We start from the raw sequence: 23,805 nt of genomic DNA, 5'->3' as shown, positions 1-23,805 counted from the left end.
TGAAGGCAGTCGTTTAACCAACTGAGCCACCCAGGTGCCCACATGGACACCTTGTACCCCATTCTTCCCTTCTTTCTTTATCCCCAAATAGGCCTCATTTGCCAAACACTCCTTGAGCCATTGAGCTCTGCCTTTATTAAAACCCTGGGGAACCTTTGGATAGTGATAGAACATACAAGCCCTTCGGGGACGGCTTTGAGCCCATGATGGGGCTGGGAGCTGAGGCAGGAGGCTGGGGCAACGAGTGCCAGCAGCTGACACCCCAGGTGCCCCGAGTCCCCACGGTGTGTTAACTAGAAGGCTTGTAAGAGCTTCCTTGCCTGTGCCCAGGTACATGTATTGGACCGACTGGGGTGCTAGCCCCAAGATTGAACGAGCTGGCATGGATGCCTCCGGCCGCCAGGTCATCATCTCTTCCAATCTGACCTGGCCTAATGGATTAGCCATTGACTACAGGTCCCAGCGGCTTTACTGGGCGGATGCTGGCATGAAGACGATTGAATTTGCTGGTCTGGATGGCAGCAAGAGGAAGGTAAGGGTGGTGTTAAGGCATCCTCCCCCAACATCCACAGCCTCCGGGGCAGCACTCCCTGGCCGGCAGCTAGGAGGACCCAGGCGTGATGGGACCAGCATGAGGGGTGTGCTCTTCCTTTGAGGCTGTGTCTGCCCTTCAGAGCCGAGGAGGCTGGGTGGGGGATTGTTGCCTGGTGATGAAGGGAAGCTAGGGCTTTGTGTAGATTGTGGTGCACAGACCTTCCTACTAACTGTCACAACTGACACTATTTAATCACCAATTGCCTCCTGGACCCGTGAGAGATCGTTCTCTTTGTTTTTGATGTTGTTTATTGGTATAATTTGAAGTTTACAGAAAAGTTATAAGAATTGTCAAATCGGTGAACCATTCTCTTTCTAACCACACACACACACACACACACACACACACACACGCACACACACGTGATTATTTTTCTGAACCATCTGAGATTAAATTGGAAACATCCTGCCCTTGACCCCAAAATATTTCGATTTCCTAAGAACAAGGACATTGTCTTAAGTAACCACAGTGCAATGATCAAAATCAGGAAGTTTAACATTGATACACTATTACTGTCTAATTAACAGTCCATATTCAGTCTCACCACCAATTGCCCCAATAATATCCTTTATAGCTTTTTTTTTTTTCCTTTTTTTTTTTTCTGAGGCCAGGATCCAATCCCAGATCACAACTGTGTTGAGTAATCAGGTCTCTTTAACCTCTAATCTGGAACACTTCCTCATAATTAATTAACCCATCCAGTCAAGGAAATAAGTCCTTTCTATGTCTTTGTTGACCTTTGTATTTTTAAAAATCAAATGCCAGTTATTTTGTAGAACGTCCCTCAATCCATCTGCTGTTTCCTTAGATTCAGATTATGTGTTTGGGGCAGGGGTACTACATTAAATAAAGTCGTGTCTCATCAGCAGGCACAGAGGTCAGCTTGTCCCTTTACAGTGAAATTAACTTGCCATGGGTAAGATGGTTGGTTAAGGTGGTGTCCACCATGCAGTTGCTGTTTTTCCTTTTGTAATTAGTAAATAATTTGTGCAGAGATACTCTGAGGTTACGTTAATCATACATGATCTTTTACTATCATCACACGACCCTTGGAGCCAGGCGCCATCACGATCATATCACAGATTGGCAAACCAAAGCTCAGAGAGATTTTTTTTTTTTTTTTAAGATTTTATTTGTTTGTTTGACAGAGAGAGACACAGCGAGAGAGGGAACACAAGCAGGGGCAGTGGGAGAGGGAGAAGCAGGCTTCCCGCGGAGCAGGGAGCTTAATGCGGGGCTCGATCCCAGGACTCTGGGATCATGACCTGAGCCGAAGGCAGAGGCTTAACGACTGAACCACCCAGGCGCCCCGAGATTTTTTTTTTTTAATCAGAGAGAGAGAAAGCGAGCACAAGCAGGGGGAGTGGCAGGCAGAGGGAGAAGCAGGCTTCCTGCTCGGGACTCGATCCCAGGACCTTAGGATCATGACCTGAGCCGAAGGCAGCTGCTTGACTGGCTGGGCCACCCAGGCGTCCTTCAGAGAGATTTTATAACCAGCTCTTGCTCAAGGTCGCTCAGCAGGTGGTAGTGGAGGGACTGCATCCTGACTCCACATGCGGAGGTGGCTCCCTCTTGATCGCCGCTCTGTACTGTCGCACCTTGCTGGGGGATGACACAAGTGCTGGGGCCCCCGGCAGGTGCTGATTGGAAGCGAGCTCCCCCACCCCTTTGGGCTAACCCTGTATGGGGAGCGCATCTACTGGACTGACTGGCAGACCAAGAGTATACAGAGCGCTGACCGGCTGACGGGGCTAGACCGGGAGACCCTGCAGGAGAACTTGGAGAACCTTATGGACATCCACGTCTTCCACCGCCGGCGGCCCCCAGGTGAACAGCCCTCGGCCCACCGTGGCTTCTCCTCAGCCTTCCTTTGCCATAGACCTCCCTACTGACCCCCCTCCTCCTCCCTACCCAGTGTCCACGCCATGTGCTAGGGAGAATGGAGGCTGCAGCCATCTGTGTCTTCGGTCCCCAAATCCGAGTGGCTTCAGCTGTACCTGCCCCACGGGCATCAACCTGATGCCTGATGGCAAGACCTGCTCACCAGGTAAGTTGGAGCAGCACAGGCCAGGATAGAGCCTCTCCAGGAGGGGCAGTGGCTCTCTTCCTTCCCTGTAGGTGGACTCCAGGGTGGGCTGAGAAACTGTGGGTCCCGGTACTCTGAGAGGCAAAGGAGAGACCAAGAAGTTTTAGAGAAAAGGAGAAGTCCAGGATGAGGCCCAAGGGGCCAGGTAGACAGGATCATAGGCAGAGTCTAACTTGTTCTTATGAGGTCTCTATGCATTTTAGAAAAAGATGCTCTTTTCTCAGATGTTTTGCTTTCAGTATTGGAAAATTGTCATAATACACTGATTGGGTTAGAACAAGTCACTTTAGTTCTATCTGCCGAGAGCCGGTATAATAAATATTAAAACATATGTGCTCCCCAATGTCATGGTCCCTCCCTTGGAAGTGGCACTTTGTGAGTGTACAACTTATGTGACAGTTGGAGGGTCCCAGAAGCAGGGCCTGGCTGCCCAGATGTTAGAAGTTGATGTTTCTCCCTAGGGGATGCTACGTGCCAGGCCACATTTGAACCCAAACTTCCTTGGGAATTTGAATGAGAAAGGATCTGTGAATCGGCCCTCCCCGGGTGTAGGGAAAGCCCTTTCACTTAACATGAAGTTTTTTAAACCTCACGGTAAAAGTTCCTGCAAAGTGCAAAGAGCTCTCATTTATGACTGTGTGTCAGGCCCAGTGCTAAGTGCTTTCTATATATGATCTCTTCTAATCCTACGGGATACCCTGCTGTTATCCCCATTCTACAGATGCTGAAGCTGAGGCTTGAACAATTTAAAGAACTTGCCCAGGATCGCACCACTAGAAACTAACAGAGACAGGGCATGCACTCCCATTTGCCTTACTCCAGATCCTCTTACTGGCTACACTAGGGTGACTGTCCTCTTTCCTTTTGTCCCCACCCGAGCAGGCATGAACAGTTTCCTCATCTTCGCCAGGAGAATAGACATACGCATGGTCTCCTTGGACATCCCTTATTTTGCCGACGTGGTGGTACCTATCAACATTACCATGAAGAACACCATTGCCATTGGAGTAGATCCCCAGGAAGGTCCGTGTGGCCCTCTGTCCCCGACCCACTGCAGCTGCTCTTCTTCCTCTCCTACCACCTTTGCTTCCTGCTAAGAGCCTGGGGCTCCCTGTTCCCTCTGGCACAGCCCTGCCCCATCTCTGTAGCACTTTCTCTTTGGTAATGAGGGCACGGTTTGGGACCTTGCTTCCATCTCTGCCGAGAACATTCCTGTTACGGTATTTCTGTATCTCCCTTGATTTCCTCTGCTCAGGGGTAGAGGACTCTCTGACATGCCCTGGTGTCTCAGGGCATGGGTCAGCTATGGGTGTCCCTCTGGGAGAGGCGAGGGTCCAGGCTGAGCTAAGCCTTCCCTTTCCAGGAAAGGTGTACTGGTCAGACAGTACCCTGCACAGCATCAGCCGTGCCAATCTGGATGGCTCGCAGCATGAGGACATCATCACCACAGGTGGGCCTTGCTCCCAGCCCAGGGACCCCCTGTCTGGCTGCAGAGCTGGGGAAACATCCCATCTGTTTTAAGGCAGGAGCCAGTGTGTGCTCTTGACTTCCTGCAGGGCTGCAAACCACAGATGGGCTCGCGGTGGATGCCATTGGCCGGAAAGTGTACTGGACAGACACGGGAACCAACCGGATTGAAGTGGGCAACTTGGACGGGTCCATGAGGAAAGTGTTGGTGTGGCAGAACCTTGACAGCCCGCGGGCCATTGTGCTGTACCACGAGATGGGGTGAGAGCCAGCTCTGTGGTTCAGGGTGGCGGGGTGGGCCAGCTCAGCTGGGGAAGAGAACAACGAAGCGCAGGCGTTCCTCACAGCAACGCGGAGACTGACCTCGCTAGGGCTGTTACGCTCCTTCTGACTTCTTTCAGGGGGGTAGGACAATGTAGCGGTAAAGGGCACGAGCCTTGGAGTCTGAAATCCAGGATTCAACATTCTTTACCATTTCTTAGCTGCGTCTGTCACTTCGGGTCCCGTTTTTAACCTCTCATCCTCAGCTTCCTCACCAGTAAGTGGAGGTGATAGTGAAAATGCATACCTCATGCTCTTGTGAGGATTAAGTGAGAGAATCCATGGAAAATTCCTTTTTTAAAAAATTGTGGTAAAAAAAACAACGTAAAATTTGCCATCTCAACTGTTTTTAAGTGTATAGCTCAGTAAAGTCTATGCACATGATGGTGAAACAGGTCTTCAGAACTTTTTCGTCTTGCAAATCCGAAACTCTAGACCCGTAAACGACAACTCCACATTTTGCATAAAATCCTTTTCACAACGTTTGGCGTGGGGTCAGTACTTCCAGTATGTAGGAGCTACGGACGTAGCAGCGGGTATTTTTCCTGGCCCAGGTTCATGTACTGGACGGACTGGGGGGAGAACGCCAAGCTAGAGCGGTCTGGAATGGATGGCTCAGACCGGACCGTGCTCATCAGCAACAACCTAGGATGGCCCAATGGGCTGACTGTGGACAAGGCCAGCTCCCAACTGCTCTGGGCCGATGCCCACACTGAGGTGAGAGTCCTGCTCCTGTCACTTCCTGGAAGCCTGGGAAGACAGGAGAGGGACTGTTCAGGATCTCTACTCAGGACTCCTTGTCTACTCACAGCCATCCCCCACCCTCTCCTTCCTCCACAGCGAATTGAGGCTGCCGACTTGAATGGCGCCAGCCGCCACACGCTGGTGTCCCCAGTGCAGCACCCCTATGGCCTCACCCTGCTTGACTCCTACATCTACTGGACTGACTGGCAGACCCGGAGCATCCACCGTGCCGACAAGGGGACTGGCAGCAATGTCATCCTGGTCAGGTCCAACCTGCCAGGCCTCATGGACATCCAGGCCGTGGACCGGGCACAGCCACTGGGTGAGAGGACCCCTAGGGCAGTGAGCTGGACCTGGCTTTCCAGGGGTAGCTCGGTGTCCTAGATATGTCCGGAGGACAGAGATTCTTTTATGATCTCAGAGGCAAGGACCTCCCTAAGCCCCCTTCCTGGATCAGGCCGTGTTCCGTCTGGGTATGGCTGGGACTCCAACTGCATGATGCCGTCACCTTCCAAAGACCTCCTGAAGGGAGACATACCTGATCCTTCTCCCTCATCCCTGCCAGGCACCAAATTCTGTCACTTAGAACAGAGGAGAACCAGGCACAAGGAACTAGGGCCTTTGTAAGCTTCCCACAAGAATCCGGGCTGGGTGTCAAGGCTCATGCGTCTTGCCTCCCCAGGTTTTAACAAGTGTGGTTCGAGAAACGGTGGCTGCTCCCACCTCTGCTTGCCTCGGCCTTCAGGCTTCTCCTGCGCCTGCCCCACTGGCATCCAGCTGAAGCGAGATGGGAAGACGTGCGATCCCTCCCCCGAGACCTACCTGCTCTTCTCCAGCCGAGGCTCCATCCGGCGTATCTCACTGGACACGAGCGACCACACAGATGTGCACATCCCGGTTCCTGAGCTAAACAATGTCATTTCCCTGGACTATGACAGCATGGATGGGAAGGTCTATTATACAGATGTATTCCTGGATGTTATCAGGTATGAACGTCCCTGAAATCTCCAGAGGACGCAGACCTATGTCCCATCCCTGATGGGGTGAGGTCATCGTTCATGTTGACCTCTAAATAGACTGAGTGATTTGGTAGTTTGGATAGTGAGTTCTGATCCTGGCTTGTTCGCTTGTCATTTACAACAGAGTTCAGATTTGGGTTTGTTGTTGTTGCTGTTGTTATTTCTAGATTAATAGAAGCCTAGTATGTAAAACAAACGGATAGTCAGGCTAGGGACCTGGAGCCTTTACCCCACTATTGGGCCCTGTGGGAGCTCTAAGCATCCCCTAAGACTCATTGATGAGTAGGCCATGTAGCTAAACCACGTATCTGTATTATAATACAGGAGCCCTGGACAAATGCCAAGGCTTATGGTTGTTCACAAGGTTGTATTTTGCTGTTTTAAAAATATTTTTGTTTTATTTTACTTTTTATTATTCTTTCAATTTTTTTTATCCCATCATAACTGAGGAATGTGATGCCCTGCCACTAGTATGAGGGGTTTATGATGGCAGAGAAAGAATTCTCTCGTGTGAAAGAATAGGAGCATTCCCCTTTGTTCTCCCTGAGGGGCATATTAGAATCTCATGCTGGAGGGGCGCCTGAGTGGCTCAATCATTAAGCGTCTGCCTTCAGCTCAGGTCATGATCCCAGCGTCCTGGGATCGAGCCCCACATTGGGCTCCCTACTCAGCGGGGAGCCTGCTTCTCCCTCTCCTCCTCCCCCCTGCTTGTGAGCGCTCTCTCTCACATAAATAAATAAAATCATAAAAAAAAAAAATCTCATGCTGGGAACAGGTGGGAATATGTAGTTTAGAGAAGTTCCCTAAGTGTTTGTGACATACCCCCATCCTATGGTTGAATTCCCTGGTGTAGGACTAACGTAAAAATACACAGGTAGATTTTGACAAATTTGCCTTTCTTATAATTACCACCTAGCAATCCTTATCTCTTCCCTAAGGTATGTGGGGAATTACTAACCTGTCTTCTGCAAGACATGGGCCCAAACACCTCCTATTTATAGCAGGAAACACTGTCCTCCCAAGAATGTGTTTATTCTGCTAATATTTTGAGTACCTACTGTGCTAGATGCTGAGGAATGTACTGATTGATATGTGGTCTCTGCCCCTATGGAGTTTATAGTCTAGTAGGGATCTAATTATAGGAACATGGATTAAAGGGGTTTCAGTCTAGGGGTGACTGGCTGGCTTAGTTGGAGGAGCGTATGACTCTTGATCTTGGGGTCATGAGTTCGAGCCCCACATCAGTTGTAGAGATTACTTAAATAAATATACTTAAAGGGGGGGCAGTCTATCTCTGGTCAGTCGGGTCAGTCATCCAGCCCTGGGCTGTTCCCTCAGGAGAGCAGATCTGAATGGCAGCAACATGGAGACAGTGATCGGGCGTGGGCTGAAGACCACCGACGGGCTGGCAGTAGATTGGGTGGCCAGGAATCTGTACTGGACGGACACGGGCCGAAATACCATTGAAGCATCAAGGCTAGATGGTTCCTGCCGCAAAGTGCTGATCAATAACAGCCTGGATGAGCCTCGGGCCATTGCCGTTTTCCCCCGCAAGGGGTAAGTTTATGGCCAGCAGAGGAGAGACCCAGGGAAGAAGGGCCTGATGAAGAGTCCCTTGGAAGATGCCTACGTACTAATGGTGTCGGTGTGTCCCCCGTATTCTCTCAGCCTCTGGGTGCCATCTTCCCATGCTTTGGTGATGATGGCAGTGTTGTATCTCAGGTACCTCTTCTGGACAGACTGGGGCCACATTGCCAAGATTGAGCGGGCAAACTTGGACGGCTCTGAGCGGAAGGTCCTCATCAACACAGACCTGGGTTGGCCCAATGGCCTTACCCTGGACTATGATACCCGCAGGTGGGAACCCTGTCCCAGGAGCTTCCTGGAAATTGAATGGGCAGAGGAAAGGATGGTGGAGATTCAGATAGTGAAAACAAAAAGATAGAAAGCTCCTTGGTAGGTAAGGAGGGAAAAAAGCAGCGAGAAGGATAAGGGGACACGTTCTTAGAGCAAGGGTTGCTGAATCGGGCCCTCAATCCTCAGATGGATTTTGTTTGTGTGGTTTACATGTTTTTGATTTGAGTGTCTTTAGCAGAGCACATCCTGTGGCTGGACCACAGGTCCCATGACCCCTTACCCATTGGAGGGTGATTTTTTTTGTGTTTGTTACTTTTCTGATCCCTTCACTCATTGGAATTTGCAACTCCTTGTCTAGATAAAAAATGCTAGAGGGCGGGAGAAGGGGGTGAAAGGGGCTTTGAAGCAGCCAGCTTCCCTTTCTGCCCCCAGAAGAAGGGAAGGGAATCAAAGTCACCTGGAGAGTCGGGCTAGAGAAGAGGAATACCTTCTTCCTTCAACCTCAGTGAAGTCCTTGTAGACCGAGATCTCTTCTTGAAGAGTGTTCATAAGAATTTGGGCTTCGATTCTTGGGATCAGATGAGCCTGGAGGGTGACTCCTCTGAGGTCACAGCTCTCTACCGCACCCCAGACAGCTCTGACCCCCCACTTGAGTCACCAACCTCCCCTCTTCAGCTTTGGAACTTGTAGTGACCTCTCTCATCAAGGGTGGTTTTTGACGGCTCACAGCCCCTGCTGGTTCAGCTCAGGAGGGGGACAGAAAGCTCCTTGGGGGGAAGGCTTGGCCTTCTTGGCAAGCATTTTGAGCAGCCACCTTCTCTCTTTTCCTTCACAGGATCTATTGGGTGGATGCACATCTGGACCGGATTGAGAGCGCTGACCTCAGCGGGAAGCTACGGCAGGTGTTAGTCAGCCATGTCTCCCACCCCTTTGCGCTCACTCAGGTACTGGCTCAGGAGAGAGGTAACTAAACCTCCTTGATGGGCGATGTTTCCTTGGGATCCCAAGTTGGCAGCCTCAACGCTAGTTGCTACGCGACAGGCGTGCTACCGAAGCTCATTTTAGGGGTGTTTCCTGTACACTGAAGCCTTGCCGCCATATGCCTGCTGGTCCTGTCCCACCACTCCACGTTCTAGCGTTTGAGGGAGGGGCTCGAAAATGTAGGTTCCTGGGCCCTGGGAGATGAAGACTCTGCTTCATGAGTGTTGGGCCCAGGAATGTGCATTTTAACAGGTTCCCTAGTTGATTCGAATGCTGTGTTTCCAACTGCTGAGCCCAGACAGCTGGCTTAGCGACAGTAGGGTGGAGTGGCTACGAGCCCGAGTTTTGAGGCAGCCAGCCAGGTGGTATGTGTTTATTGAGAGCCTCTAATCTGCCAGCTCCATGGGTTCAAGCTCTGCCTGTATCATTGAACAAGTGCAACTTCGGACAAAAGACTGAACTTCTCTAAGCTTCACTTACCTATAAAATAAGTGAGTTTAATAGTGGTGTCTTCCCGAAATATACGCAGAGCGTTAGCACACTTATCTGGCACTCAGTGCGTGTTATTTTTTTTTTTTTTTTTTTAAAGATTTTATTTATTTGCTAGAGAGAAAGACAGCCAGAGAGGGAACACAAGCAGGGGGAATGGGAGAGGGAGAAGCAGGCTTCCCGCTGAGCAGGGAGCCCGATGCGGGGCTCGATCCCAGGACCCTGGGACCATGACCTGAGCCGAAGGCAGACGCCGAACGACTGAGCCACCCAGGCGCCCCAGTGCGTGTTATTTTTAATCGTTTTAATTATCACTGGCTGTCATTTTTGAGTTCTAACCCTGTACGATAATTCGGGGAAGGGAAAAAGGAAGACCTGCCAAGCCTGGGGCCAAAACAGGGATTCTCAATCATTTAAAAATCTTTGTTCTTTTTTGACTTTCCACTTATCTGTATTGTGCATCGTATCCTACCAGCCAATAAGATTTTGGCTCTACTTAATGATAGGCTCCCCCCATACTCCAAATGTAAAACTACAGGATGATATTGAATATGGTTTTTCAATCTCTAAATTTCCCCTGGGATTTCTGATATATACCTGGAAGCAGGAGAGGAACCACCTTCTCTGCTGTCCCCACCCCTGATCGAGAATCTCGGGATCACTGCATTAGAAGGCAGCTTCCCCAGGCGCCTGGGTGGCTCAGTCAGTTAAGCGTCTGCCTTTGGCTCAGGTCATGATCCCAGGGTCTTGGGATCGAGTCCCGCATCGGGCTCCCTGCTCCTCAGGGAGCCTGCTTCTCCCTCTGCCTCTCTCTCTCTCTCATGAAGAAATAAATTAAAAAAAAAATCTAGGGGCACCTGGGTGACTCAGTTAAGCGTCTGCCTTTGGCTCAGGTCATGATCCCAGGGTCCTGGGATCAAGCCCCACATCGGGCTCCTTGCTTGGTGGGGAGCCTGCTTCTCCCTCTCCCTCTGCCTGCCCCCCTGCTTGTGTTCTCTCTCTCTGTCAAATAAATGAATAAAATCTTAAAAAAAAAAAAAAAATTAGAAGGCAGCTCCCCCCAGAAGTAACCAGAGGATTTGGGCCGGGACTCTTAAGTGAAGGGCCCAGAAGTGCCGGGACCTTAGAAGGACCCCTTGTCTCCAAGTTACTCCTATTTACTAGGTATAAGAACTCATTTATTCGTTGAGCCACGCAGTCAACTGACTGAGGATTAGGTGTTAGTGCTAGAAATTGAGAGAGAAAAGAAATACATTTTTGTCCTTGAAGAACTTAATCTTACATGACAGACACATAAGCAAATGATCATAGAGTGTCAAGACTCATTTGTAGAAGGCACAGAACAGCATGGAGGAGTGAATTCTGTATGGATTGGGGGAGATGTCCTGGATAGTACCATACTGGGGGACACACGGAAGTTGGCGTGCTGGACAAGAGAGGGCATTTCGGCAGAGGGAGTGCACGTGCTGAAACACAGAAATGCTACTGGGGTCAGACTGTTGAATAATGTTTACTCTTTATTGGGTTTTCCTGTTGAGTAGCAAGACAGATGGATCTACTGGACAGACTGGCAGACCAAGTCAATCCAGCGTGTGGACAAGTACTCAGGCCGGAACAAGGAGACAGTGTTGGCGAATGTGGAAGGGCTCATGGATATCATTGTGGTTTCTCCTCAGCGACAGACAGGTGGGCTCCTGGGTCCTGAGCCTGCTTCCTTACCATTGGTGGGGTGGTTGGTCTCCCCAAGGACTCTTAATGACCAAGATAATTAGACTCACAGGAGAGCCTTTTGGTTCCCATTTTAAGCTCCTATACCTTTGTCAGCCCCATGTGGTTATACCCCTTCTGCCCTACTGCCCCTAGGCGTGAGGTGCCCTGGAGCTCCTCCTTTCTGACAAGTGTCAAATTGGAAGACCTGATTCTGTCCCAAACCAGACACTCATCCGCTTTGCCTCTAGGGACCAATGCCTGTGGTGTGAACAATGGAGGCTGCACCCACCTCTGCTTTGCCAGGGCCTCAGACTTTGTGTGTGCCTGTCCGGATGAGCCAGATGGCCGACCCTGCTCCCTTGGTGAGTTGGACTGAACGGCCCCCTGGAACAGCAGAGCCCTTAGAGCAGCAGGGGATCATCAGCCTCAGCTCTGTCCTTCTCGGTGGGAGCCCCCTCAGTGGGTGTTATAGCAAAGTGACTGGGAACAATGAGTTTGAGCTTTGCAATAGCACAGACCTGGGTTTGCCTGGCTTCTGGCATTTACTGGGATGGAATTCAGGTCTCCTGGTTCCCTGACCCCTGCTGTGGCCTGTGTACTGCTGTCTTTTCCTGACCTTTGTGGACCAGCTAGCCATCCAGAGCTATTAATATTGGAACCCAAATCCATTTTATTTACAGTATGAAGAGCCTCTAATGAGGATGCCTAGGATAAGGGCAGCTAGAAGATTGCTTTGTCAAGTGTCCCAGGTGTTCCTCTTGGATCATATGTAGAGATTTGGGGCTCCAGGGGCTCACTCCAGTCCTTTTTCTCTCCAGTACCTGGCCTGGTGCCCCCAGCTCCCAGGGCTACCAGCCTAAGTGAAAGGAGCCCAGTGCTACCCAACACACTACCTACCACCTTGCGTTCCTCTACCACCTGGACCCGCACATCTTTGGAGGAGGTGGAAGGAAGGTAAGTGTATTCAATATGGGATTCAGGGCTCTTTTTTCCAAATCACCATCTCCCACCAGCAGAAGACCACAGTCTTAGCTCACTCATTCTGGTACATGGGAGGTAGAGCACGTCATTAGCCACCAGTCCCTGCTCTTTGAGGCTGGAGATGGTATTTTGACTTGTAGATTGTTGCAAGTGATTTTCTTTTTAGCTCTGAGGGCAAGAAGCTTTAAGTGCAACTTTAGAGAGAAATCACTCAGGAGGAGTTTCTTACATGGCATTCCTCCTTCCTTTCTGTGACGTTTGTTCTCACATAACCTGTTTAGTATATGGTCTGTCCTACAGTTTACTTAGAAGCCACCAAGTCATAGTGGTCTCTGGGCTGTGGCTTTATGACTTGGAATATCCTCAAGGATGTGATGGCTTTAGCTTATACTGACCTCAAACACACATGCACATATGTGTGCATGCGCGCACACACCCCGTTATTAAATAAGCAAGCATAACCATGAACAGTTCTCAAATCAAGTATAAAATATTCTATTTAATTAAATTGATGGTACTATCAATTTAAGATGCATACTGAGAGTTTCAACTGAAAACATGACCAACATCAGTTGTGAGATGCCATTGATTATGACACATTCCTGTTCCAGAGGTGTTAGACTATAGAACAATGCACATCTTAAGGTGGATTAAACATGATGTTACATTCAATTTAGAGAAATTCTTTTTTTTTTTTATTTATACTTTGCAAAAAAAAATAATCTGGAAATACAGATGGGAATAAAGAAGAAATAAGTACCCATATACAGTTACTCTAAATATTTTTTATTTGATATACGTATAAATTGCAAAATGATTATCACAGTGAGTTTAGTTAACATCCATCACCACACATAGCTACCAATTATTTTTCTTGTGATGAGAACTTTTAAGATTTACTCTCTTAGCAACTTTTAAATGTAGAATATAGTATCGTTGACTATAGTCACTATGCTGTACATTATCTCCCCAGGACTTACTGATCTTATAACTGGAAGTTTGCACATTTTGACCACCTTCACTCATTTTATCCATCCCTGCTACCTCCCACCTCTGGCAAACACCAATCTATGAGTTTGGGTGGTTTTGTTTTTTTTCGTATTCCACATATAAGTGACATTGCACGGTATTTGTCTTTTTCTGTCTGATTTATTTCACTTAGCATAATGCCCTCAAGGTCTATCCATGTTGTCACAAATGGCAGAATGTCCCTTTTTATGGCTGAATAATACTCCATTATATATTGGGGCACCTGGGTGGCTCAGTCGGTTGAGCATCCAACTCTTGATTTCGGCTCAGGTCATGGTCTCAGGGTTGTGAGATTGAGCCCTGCATCTGTCTCCGCGCTCAGCTCAGAGTCTGCTTGTCCGCTCCTGTGCTCCATCCCCCACTCACACTCTTTCTCTCAAATAAGTAATAAAATCTTAAAAAAAAAAGAAAAAAATTCCATTGTATGTATACCACATCTTCTTTATCCATTCACCCGTCGGTGGATACTTAGGTTGTTTCTATGTCCTGGCTATTGTAAATAAGGCTGCAGTGAATGTGGGGGTGCAGGTATCTTTCCAAGATAGTAATTTAGTTTCCTATTGTTAAATTTTGATATCTGTCTTTCCAGACATCTTTCTATTAAGACATTTTTTCCATTGTAATATACTGTCTCTTTATTTTTAGTATCAACTTTAGCCTAAAAAGATAATTGATTTCAATTCTGAAAGCAGAAACATGATAATAATCCCAAATGAGAACTCTAGACTCATGTCTTTAAAATTATAAAATTTGTGTGGTGCCTGGATGGCTCAGTCAGTAGAGCGTGAGACTCTTGAGCTCAGGGTCATGAGTTCAAGCCCCACACTGGGTGTAGAGTTTACTTAAAAAATAAAAAAGAAGGGGCGCCTGGGTGGCTCAGTCTTTGGGCGCCTGCCTTCGGCTCAGGTCATGATCCCAGGGTCCTGGGATCGAGCCCCACATCGGGCTCCCTGCTCGGCGGGAAGCCTGCTTCTCCCTGTCCCATTCCCCCTGCTTCTGTTCCTGTTCTCACTATCTCTCTGTGAAATAAATAAATAAAATCTTCTAAAAAAAATAAAGAAGAAGGGTGGCTTAGTCAGTTAAACATCTGCCTTCGGCTCAGGTCACAAACCCCAGGTCCGTGGATCAAGCCCCGTGTCAGGCTCCCTGCTCAGCAGAGAGCCTGCTTCTCCCTCTCCCTCTCCTTCTGCCCCTCCCCCTGCTTGTGCCCTCTCTCTCTCACTCAAATAAATAAAATCTTAAAAAAAATTAAAAATCAAAATCTGAGAACTAGAATTGGCATATTAAAAAATACGCCAGAACAGAATAAAATTATAAAATTTGCACATGATCAAATTCATTCTATTTGCCCCATTTTCTCTTTTTGGAAATTTATATAGAAAGGCAAACATCCAGATATAAACATGTATCTTTCTTACTAACTTCTAAGTACTATCAATCACGATTAATCTGATTTTCTTTAGGATAATTTAGAAAACTTTGGAACCCCATCAGATATTTTCTAACATTCAAAGTCTGTTTGAAGACTCAGTGTATCTTGGTTTCAAATGTTCTTGCAAATAGCTTTTCTCTAGCCTTTTAGGAGATGCCTTTAATTGCCTGTTCATAATGTGCCACAAAGAAGTTACCTTCTTAGCATTTCAAGTTGGTTCTCTGAGCCCTCCCTCTGGATGTCTTGCATATTCCCTTGTGAAAGAATGGAGAGAAGAAAAACAATTTTTTTTCAAGGTCTTTTTTGACCTTGTGATACTCTGTATCCAATCAGAGGTTTGCTTGGCTGGTAGCTTCTTCCAACTCATCCTGGTAGCTTAATAAATCCTACCATTGGTATCCTTAGTGTTCTGTCAGCAGGCTTCTGGCTCACTTCCAAACCTGCTTCTCCTTTTTAGAGGAATCTTTTTTAAAGAGTACGTATTTTAAAACCCATTTAAACATGGGGGGCCTGGGTGGCTCAGTCATTTGAGCAGCTAACTCTTGATTTCGACTCAGATCATGATCTCAGGGTGGTTAGATTGAGTCCTGCATGAATCCTGCATCAGGCTCTGCCCTCAGCAGGGAGTCTGCTTGGGATTCTCCCTCTCCCTCTGCTCCTCCCCCCACCCACTCATTTTCTCTCTCTGTCAATAAATAAATATATCTTTTTTTTAAAGATTTTATTTGTTTATTTGACAGAGACACAGTGAGAGAGGGAACACAAGCAGGGGGGAGTGGGAGAGGGAGAAGCAGACTTCCCACCGAGCAGGGAGTCCGATGCGGGGCTCGATCCCAGGACCCTGGCATCATGACCCGAGCCGAAGGCAGATGCTTAATGACTGAGCCACCCAGGCACCCCCCAGGACTTTCCCTCTTTCCTAGAGGAAGGCAGGATCTTTATCAAATACAAGTGGCCTTCACATTCAGTTTTCTCTGCCCCACAGATGCTCTGAAAAGGATGCCCAGCTGGGCCTCTGTGCACATTCCAATGAGGCCATACCTGCTGCTCCAGGTGAGCCCTGAGTGCCCAACTGTTTTGACAAAGAAGATGTAAGGAATCAGAGTCTCCACTCATAACTTCCAGAACCTTCATGGGGACTCTCTGGGGTTGTTGAACCCATGTCTCAGAGTAAATCCATAAAAAAGTAATATTAGCTGGCTACCACTTACAGAGTACTTTCCATATGCCAGCCGTTTGTTAAGCTTTATATATGTGTGTGCACATACACACGTGTGCATATATGTATGTGTATGTACACACTCAGGTTTCACTGCCACCAGGCTATGAGCAATTTATTATTTACATTTAGCCAGTGAGAAAACATAGGCTTCAAGTTAAGCATCTTGCCTTAAGTCACATGGCTAGTAAGTAGTGGAATTGGGAATAGAGACGTTGGGAGGCTGATAGGTTTCTTCTCAGTCCCCTACCCCTGTGGCCTCTTCCCTGGCTGTCCTCAGATGGTGTGGCATCCAACCCCTAGCAAAGGAGCCCTCCGTCTTCCAGCTGGAGGATTGTCATTCGTCCCCGCCTAGCCTCTCTCTGTTCCTCCTAGGGGAAGGACTTCATGTCAGCTATGTCATCGGTGGACTCCTCAGTATTCTGCTGATTTTGGTGGTGATTGCAGCTTTGATGCTGTACAGGTAACTTCAGCCTCATTGCGGGGGGCGCGTTTCCATTGGTCCTCCTTAGCACGTCGGTGATCTCCGGAGGCTCCACATCTTGCTGATCCGACCTCTGACCAGCCTCACGTCAAGATGGGTCCCTGGTCGGAGCAGCAGAAAGGAAGGGTAGAACCTGAATCCTGACTCTTCTTCGCCATTCACAGCCTGAGCAGGTTCCTCACGTTATGACCCAGCAGCCCTCGGGACTTTCTTCATAGACTAGGATGCTGAGGGCATGGAAGTTTATTCCCAAGGTCACACAGTAAGAGGCAAAGCTGGGACTGATGCTGGCATCTCTGCTTTTCCACTACTCTACCTCATCTCAAACCATGGAAATTGGAAAGGCTTTTCTCCTCACATAACCATGGCTTCTACTGCAATATTGTTTGACATACCATTGCTCAGTAGGGATCATCCTGGGAAGGTGGAGTGTGTCGTTTCCAGTTTAGAATCCTCTTTTTACGACCTTCTATGTATTTTCCCCAAATGCTTTAAACACAGCTTGCAGCAAAAACACCAGGATTTTGCTATGCTGCTGTAGCTCCTGCTAACAACAACAACAACAGTGCTAATAATAATAGTTACTATGTAGTGAATATGTATCAGTGCCACAACAATGATTGTAATACAGGTATTATTATTCCTCACTTTACAGATGAGGATCTAAGGCTCACAAAGTTTAGATTGTATCCACCAAGATCCCAGCTAGTGAGTAACAGAGGGGGGATTGACACAGATCTGTCTTGACTTGGTATATTAGCTGTCTATTGCTGGATAGCAAACTATTCCAAAACTTAGCAACTTAAAATGACAACCATTTATCATCTCACAGTTTTTGTGGGTCAGAAATCTGGATTCAGCTTAGCTGCATGCCTCTGCCTCACGGTTCTCTTAGAGGCTGCAGCCCGGGTATCAGCCAGGGTTGTGGTCTTATCTCAAGGCTTGACTGGGAAGGGATTCCCTTCTAAGCACGCTCAGGTAGCTGTTGGCAGGATTCAGTTCCTCACAGGCTGTTGGACTGAGGGTCTCAGTTCCTTGCTGGCTGCTGGCTGGAGGTCTCCCTCATCAGTTCCCTGCCTTGTGGGCCTTCCCAAAGGACAACCGACAACATGGCAGCTTGCTTCCCCAGAGCAAGCAGAAGCAAGAATGAGGGAGGGAAGGCAACCTAAGATGGAAGCCACAAGTTTCTTTGGAACCTAAGCTAGCATCCATCACTTTTGTATATTCTGTACATCAGAAGGGAGTCACCAGGGGCACCTGGCTGGCTCAGTCGGTGGAGCATGCGACTTTTGATCTCGGGGTTCTGGGTTCGAGCCCCACGCTCGGTGTAGAGATTACTTGAAAATAAAACATTAAAAATAAAATAGAAGTGAGTCACCAGATGCAGCCCACACTCAAGGGGCAGGGATTCAGAAGGTGTGAGGACCAGGAGGCAGCGATCACTGGGGCCATCTTAGAGGCTGCCTACCACATTTGGGTTACAACTTCCCCAGGTATCAGGGTGCCTGGGTGGCTCAGTCGTTAAGCGTCTGCCTTCAGCTCAGGTTGTGATCCCAGGGTCCTGGGATCGAGCCCCGCATTGGGTTCCCTGCTTGGTGGGAAGTCTGCTTCTCCTTCTCCCACTCCCCCTGCTTGTGTTCCTTCTCTCACTTTGTCTCTCTGTCAAATAAATAAATAAAATTAAAAAAACAACAACAACCAACTTCCCCAGATATTACCCCCATAAAGATCTGAACTAATTTCTCATCACCTTTCCTCCTAAAGACACAAAAAATCCAAGTTAACTGATCCTGGAATGGGGAACCTGACCTACAGCAACCCCTCCTACCGAACTTCCACTCAGGAAGTGAAAATTGAAGCAATCCCCAAACCAGCCATGTACAATCAACTGTGCTATAAGAAAGAGGTAAAAATTAAAATTTATATTCAAGGTGGGGTTTTGTTTTTTGTTTCTGGAGGGGGGATGGATATGCTCCAGTTGCCTGAACAGTGAGGGATGCTGGGTAGTCCCATCTACCATTTTGGAAGTTACAGTGGACAGAAGAACTGAATCTGTATGGGATTCTGGAGAGATCTAGACTATCTAAGGGACTAGCTTGAGGGATCTTAGTGAGAGCAAGGTTAGTAAGCAGATTCCAGAAGGTCTAGGTCTGAAAGCATGTGAGTGTGCACCTCCCTGCCAGGAAATAGTTTCCCCAGCTAGGTTTTCCCTCCTGTAGCCATCATTCCCCTGCAGAGGGGCTGTACCCCTCTGAAGCACCCCAGATTCCAAGACAACACCCCAAAAACCCGAAAGCTCCTGGACTCTCCTTTTTCTAACCTCTGATCGAAGCTGTTGGCACCTATGGCTGGGAATGGCTGGGGTTTTTTCCTATTCTTCCTCTTATCACAGAGTCTTAAGAGATTTCTCTAGAATTCTGAAGGTTTACATGCTTTTGCTCTCTTAACTCCTTTGTTGCTTCAGTGAAAATTTATGTGCTGAATGTTTAGGCCTGAAAAATACTCCCATTTCCACAAGGGACCAGTATCCTGCAATTTCAGATCTTCCTAGTCTAATATGACCCCTGCTTTTTCTAAAATCCTATAACGTTTCATCAGAAATCATATCCCTTAAGAAACCCTAATTGGTCACTCGCCTGGCCTGTCTAGCAGAGTCGACACTTGCCCTCACCTCTACAGGGCTCCCATGCATAATAAGTACATTTTACATAACAGTCACATGCTTTCTGGATCCATGAATTTCCATATTAAAAAAGCTTCCACCGGAAGCTAAAACCCCACCTGCAGGGCTAGTTTGCAGTTTTAGGGATGGTAGAGCCCTCCTCAATTAGGTATCTTTGAGAGAAAGACTCCTGAGTCTTAGGTTCCTAGAGTGTTTGATGCCCCAGAGAAGAACCATCATAAGGGTCGTAGGTTAGACCTGAAAAGTGTGACCTCTTTCTTCTGTTGTGTGCTTTTCCTCAGCCGCTCTTTCACCCCTCTGACAGTCTTTCACCCTTTCTCTTCTGATTTCCTCCTGATTTCAGGTACCTGTTGCAGTGTGTTTGGAGAGGGAAGGGTCCCCCCCCCCCGAATTGCTAGTGCCATGTCCCCTACCTCTTCCTAACCTACCCAGCGTGTCTCTGTGATGAAGACACTGCATGGCTCCGTCTAATCTGGTGCTAATTTCAGCTCGGAGGGTGTGATGCGCGTGCACTTGTGTGCTATCTGTCTCTGCTCTGCGGAGGATGCTACCCCTCCTAGAGGGCCATCATCAAAGTCTCCTGTTTAATGTAGGGGCTCAGTCAGGAGAGCATGCAACTCTTGATCTCAGGGTTGTGAGTTCGAGCCCCACATTGGATATAGAGATGACTCCAAAATAAAATCTTTAAGAAAAAAATGTAGGGGCTCAGTTAAATATCTGTGGAGTTGAGTTGTTACTAAAATAGAGGAGCACTTGCAGAACTCTTGGCAGGAACACCATCCCAGGACAGAACCTAAGCCATGGCCCGTTTTCTCCTGGTACCGGTGGCATGTCGGTTGGTATCCCCCAGAAACCAGGAGTAAGGCTACCCTTTGAGAAATCCATAAAGGGAGAAGCCTGAGTAGAACTTCAGGCTGTCCTTGGACCAATCCCAGGTTGGTTGGGAATGGCCCCAAGGCTTGTGGGAGCAGAGCCAGAGTAACCTCCCCAGAAAGGTTATAGGTTACGGGACCCCAATGGATTGACACTCAGAACCCAAAGAAGAAGATTTTCTAGATCCCTCCTGTCTGACCTCCCATAAGTTTTCTCCTTAACAAAATTAGAAAGAAGAGAGTCAAGAATAAAAGAGCCCAGAAGTAGTTTAAAATCCTGAATAAATGCACATCGAATTGCCTTTATCTGTTCCTTTTGATCATGTGTATATCAGCATGATGTCCCGTTAATAAGCCACAATAACAATGTAACAACAGCTAACACGATTTAGTGTATCTTACGTGTCAAGCACCTACTAGCTGTGTTCCATGTGTCTCCTCTTTGAGCCCTCACAGCGATTGGTTATGAGGTGTGGCTACTGTTATTCTCCCCACATTGCAGATGTGGAGACTGAGTTTAGAGATGCTGAGTAATTTGCCCAAGGTGACAGCCAGTGAGTGGATGATGCAGGCCTGGAAGCCATGGTTCTCCCTCCTTCCTGTCTGAGAATGGGGATAATCATCCTGCTGCTATTCTTTTAGGCTGACTCATCTGTTTGCTCTGACCAAGTCTCCCCATTCGTTTGTGGGGTCTTTGTGCTCCTCACACCTCCTCTCAGCCCATCCGCTCCCTTTTTTGGTTCACCGTGAGATCCTGTCTAGAGAGCTAACCAACTGACCGTGTCTCCCCACTCTCCACCCTAGGGCGGGCCTGACCATAACTATACCAAGGAGAAGATCAAGATTGTAGAGGGAATCTGCCTTCTGTCTGGGGACGATGCTGAGTGGGATGACCTCAAGCAACTGCGCAGCTCACGGGGGGGCCTTCTGCGGGATCATGTATGCATGAAGACGGACACAGTGTCTCTCCAGGCCAGCTCTGTTTCCCTGGATGACACGGAGACGGAGCAGCTGTTGCAGGAAGAGCAGTCTGAGTGTAGCAGCGTCCACACCGCAGCCACTCCTGAAAGACGGGGCTCTCTGCCGGACACAGGCTGGAAACATGAACGCAAGCTCTCCTCAGAGAGCCAGGTCTAAACGTCCACAGTCCCTTCCCTCCCTGCCCGTTCCTTCTTTATGGACTTCCGGTCCTTGTGCTCACTTAGACAACAGGCCCCCTTCCTATGTGCTTGCTCATCCTTCTCCTCCACCTCCCACCACGTAACTGCTCCCAAGCCCTCCACGGGAGCTATTTCCACCTGAGTCCGTAACTACCCGTGCACAAGAAATGATGGTGCATCCCGAAAATTTAGACCTGGATTTTACCACGAACCTCACCTCTTGCACTCCCTCCTGAGCCCCCGAAACTAGGCTCGGAAATGATTCCTCATCAGTACAGAGCTCCACCTCCCCTTTCCCTGGTACCCTGCCCCACGAGAACTGATGATCCAAGACCTCACTGTCCCCCAGCAGAACCGGCCTGGCCACTTCTCTGAGAGAACTTGCCCATCAGGGGCTGGGGCAGGGGTCAAGGGGAAAGAGAGAGATGAAGGAAAGAGGCTGAGAGAGGAAGGAGGAGTAAGCCCAGCTGGTATGGGTGTCTCAGAAGCCTCCAGCCTCAAGTGCATTGGTAATATGAGAAAGCTTTTAGGGGTGGTTGGGCTGCATGTCCTGTCCATTGCTGGCAATGGATATTATTCTTGCCCTAAGAGCTACTGTTTTTTTTTTCAGCTGCCAATATTGGTGAGATCTGGGTGTGGCTCAAGCTGTTCTTCCTCCTGCTAGAGTGTCTGGAAGCTTCTACCCCGATGACAGGGTCCTTATCGCATGGCAGCTGGCTAATATGAATTCCCCTGCTGGTGCCACCACTGGCCAGTACCCTTATGTCTTTGACTCTGAGTAACCAGGTTGTGAGCAGGGGCTTAAGGAATGTGGGGCCCCGAGCGCTGAGTCTCTGCAAGGTCCAACCAGCGCTGCTTAGACCAAAAGTAGCATATCACCTGAACCTTAACATTCTGCCACTCTCTCCCCACTCATTCCCCGGGATTCTAAGCATAGAGATCCTGAAACACCTTTCATACAAGGGCCAAGAGTTTTCATAAAGGGTCAAGAAGAGCGATTGGGTTATAGACTTGGGGCACGCAGGGCCTCAAGGGAAGTATCCATGAGGTTCTGTGTTCTCTCTCAAGTGCTCAGGGATCTAAGTTAGTGGACAGAGAACCTGTGGCTTTAGGGGTGGTGACATTCCCATTCCAACTCTCTTCCCAGCTAAGTGATGGACTGCCCAGGCTGTGATGCCATCACTTGGTTCATGCTCGTTCACACAAAGACCATTTGTCTCCTGCTAGGATCAGGAGAGTGGAGACTTTTTGTCTGCCCTAAGCCTTCTACATAGCCCCCCGCCCCCCAATTTGCTTTTTCTGACTTAGCCTTGTGGTGAGGAGAGGGCTACATCAAGACACAAAGTTGGGGGCAAGGAGTAGAAAGGGAGAACCACTGATGAAGCCCTCTCAGCCTAGGGCAGATCCAGACCCTTCCACCCAGGAATTGGAAGCAACAGGAGAGGGCGACGGGCTGAGAATAGAGGCGAGGGCTTCTCAGGGAAGCTTCTTGATTGGAAACATCTGTGGTTATCGGTATTGAGAAATCAGCTGCCACACATGTGAATGAAAACGGAGAAGAGCAAAGCTTTTCTGGTCAGTTCTGAGCCTGCTAGAGACAGGTGCCAAGCCCTGAGCTGGGCTGGTAGTAGCCAACCCAGGTCTGGGCCCACACAGGACAGCCTAGCCAGGCCAGCAAGTCTTTTCCAGTACACCCACACAGTGGGAAAGGTGAGGTGCCACTTATGGGAGGGAAGGGAGACATTTCACACTTGACGGGGCAGTTAAAAAAGGAGCACTTTGGTTCCTCAGACTCATGGTTGAGGATGGGGAGAAAGTAGGAAAGTGGCATTTTCTTGATTGGAAAGGGGGGAAAGATCTTATTGCATTTGGGCTGTTCAGAATGTAGAAAAGACATATTTGAAGAAATACCTATTTGAGCACTGATTCACTATGTAAAAAGCAAAACCTCTCTGTCCTAAACTAATGGAAGTGATTCTCCCGCGCTCATGTGTAATGGTTTTAACGTTACTCACTGGAGAGATTGGACTTTCTGGAGTTATTTAACCACTATGTTCAGTATTTTAGGACTTTATGATAATTTAATATAAATTTAGCTTTTCTTAATCACCGTGCCTGGCTTGGAGTCATGACTAATCACTGCACCCACTCTGTCTGGCAGACCCATGCTTTTGAAAACCTTCTTGCGACATCACCTCTAAGTCCTTTGGGGATGTGAGGACGGTGAAGAGCCATAAAAGGTGTGAGGTTCCTGGCTGGAGGTTCAACTCATCTTGAGAAGACAGGTCAAGACCAGAGTTCATTGGCTTGTGAAATCCATATTTCCTCTAGAACAGGGATGGCAGATAGGTTTCGTCTCGAGTGCCAACTTTGGTTGGTAGTGGCTGCCTGACGTCCTGTTGAGACTCAACGGGGAAAGTGTCATGATTGTTAGTGACATCTTCAGGCACTGGAAGGAAGTGTCATGGCTTATACACCATGTATCTTCTATCTCTATTCTAGGTCTATGAGGACCTCATTGTCCCAGAACTTGACTTTGCCTTGCCGTGATAGTCACTGGCAAGACTGTCTGATGTAGTAGGAAAAGGACTGGGGACAAGGAGGGATCGTCACAGGCCCAGATCTGCTACTAGCTCTTCTTTTTTTTTTTTTTTTCTTGAAGATTTTATTTATGTA

The 23,805-nt window shown here is 48.3% G+C and overlaps 1 protein-coding gene across 1 annotated transcript in view; it reads left to right on the top strand.

The window, feature by feature from the left end:
* Positions 1-23,805, top strand: part of LRP4 (LDL receptor related protein 4) — a 51,341-nt gene extending 27,536 nt beyond the window's left edge. The window contains exons 20-38 of the mRNA XM_032414049.1: positions 331-532; positions 2,233-2,422; positions 2,511-2,642; positions 3,564-3,704; positions 4,045-4,131; positions 4,238-4,409; positions 5,024-5,186; positions 5,310-5,535; positions 5,896-6,199; positions 7,571-7,789; positions 7,955-8,089; positions 8,925-9,033; positions 11,101-11,245; positions 11,518-11,631; positions 12,088-12,223; positions 15,697-15,764; positions 16,306-16,393; positions 18,179-18,320; positions 20,774-23,805. Coding sequence (XP_032269940.1) covers positions 331-532; positions 2,233-2,422; positions 2,511-2,642; positions 3,564-3,704; positions 4,045-4,131; positions 4,238-4,409; positions 5,024-5,186; positions 5,310-5,535; positions 5,896-6,199; positions 7,571-7,789; positions 7,955-8,089; positions 8,925-9,033; positions 11,101-11,245; positions 11,518-11,631; positions 12,088-12,223; positions 15,697-15,764; positions 16,306-16,393; positions 18,179-18,320; positions 20,774-21,106 — 3,106 coding nt within the window. The 3' untranslated portion in view covers positions 21,107-23,805. The remainder of the gene's footprint in view (positions 1-330; positions 533-2,232; positions 2,423-2,510; positions 2,643-3,563; positions 3,705-4,044; positions 4,132-4,237; positions 4,410-5,023; positions 5,187-5,309; positions 5,536-5,895; positions 6,200-7,570; positions 7,790-7,954; positions 8,090-8,924; positions 9,034-11,100; positions 11,246-11,517; positions 11,632-12,087; positions 12,224-15,696; positions 15,765-16,305; positions 16,394-18,178; positions 18,321-20,773) is intronic.

This window comes from Phoca vitulina, unplaced genomic scaffold (assembly GCF_004348235.1).
Source record: "Phoca vitulina isolate PV1807 unplaced genomic scaffold, GSC_HSeal_1.0 scaffold16, whole genome shotgun sequence".
NCBI lineage: Eukaryota > Metazoa > Chordata > Mammalia > Carnivora > Phocidae > Phoca > Phoca vitulina.
This window is presented reverse-complemented; position numbering and strand designations above follow the sequence as displayed.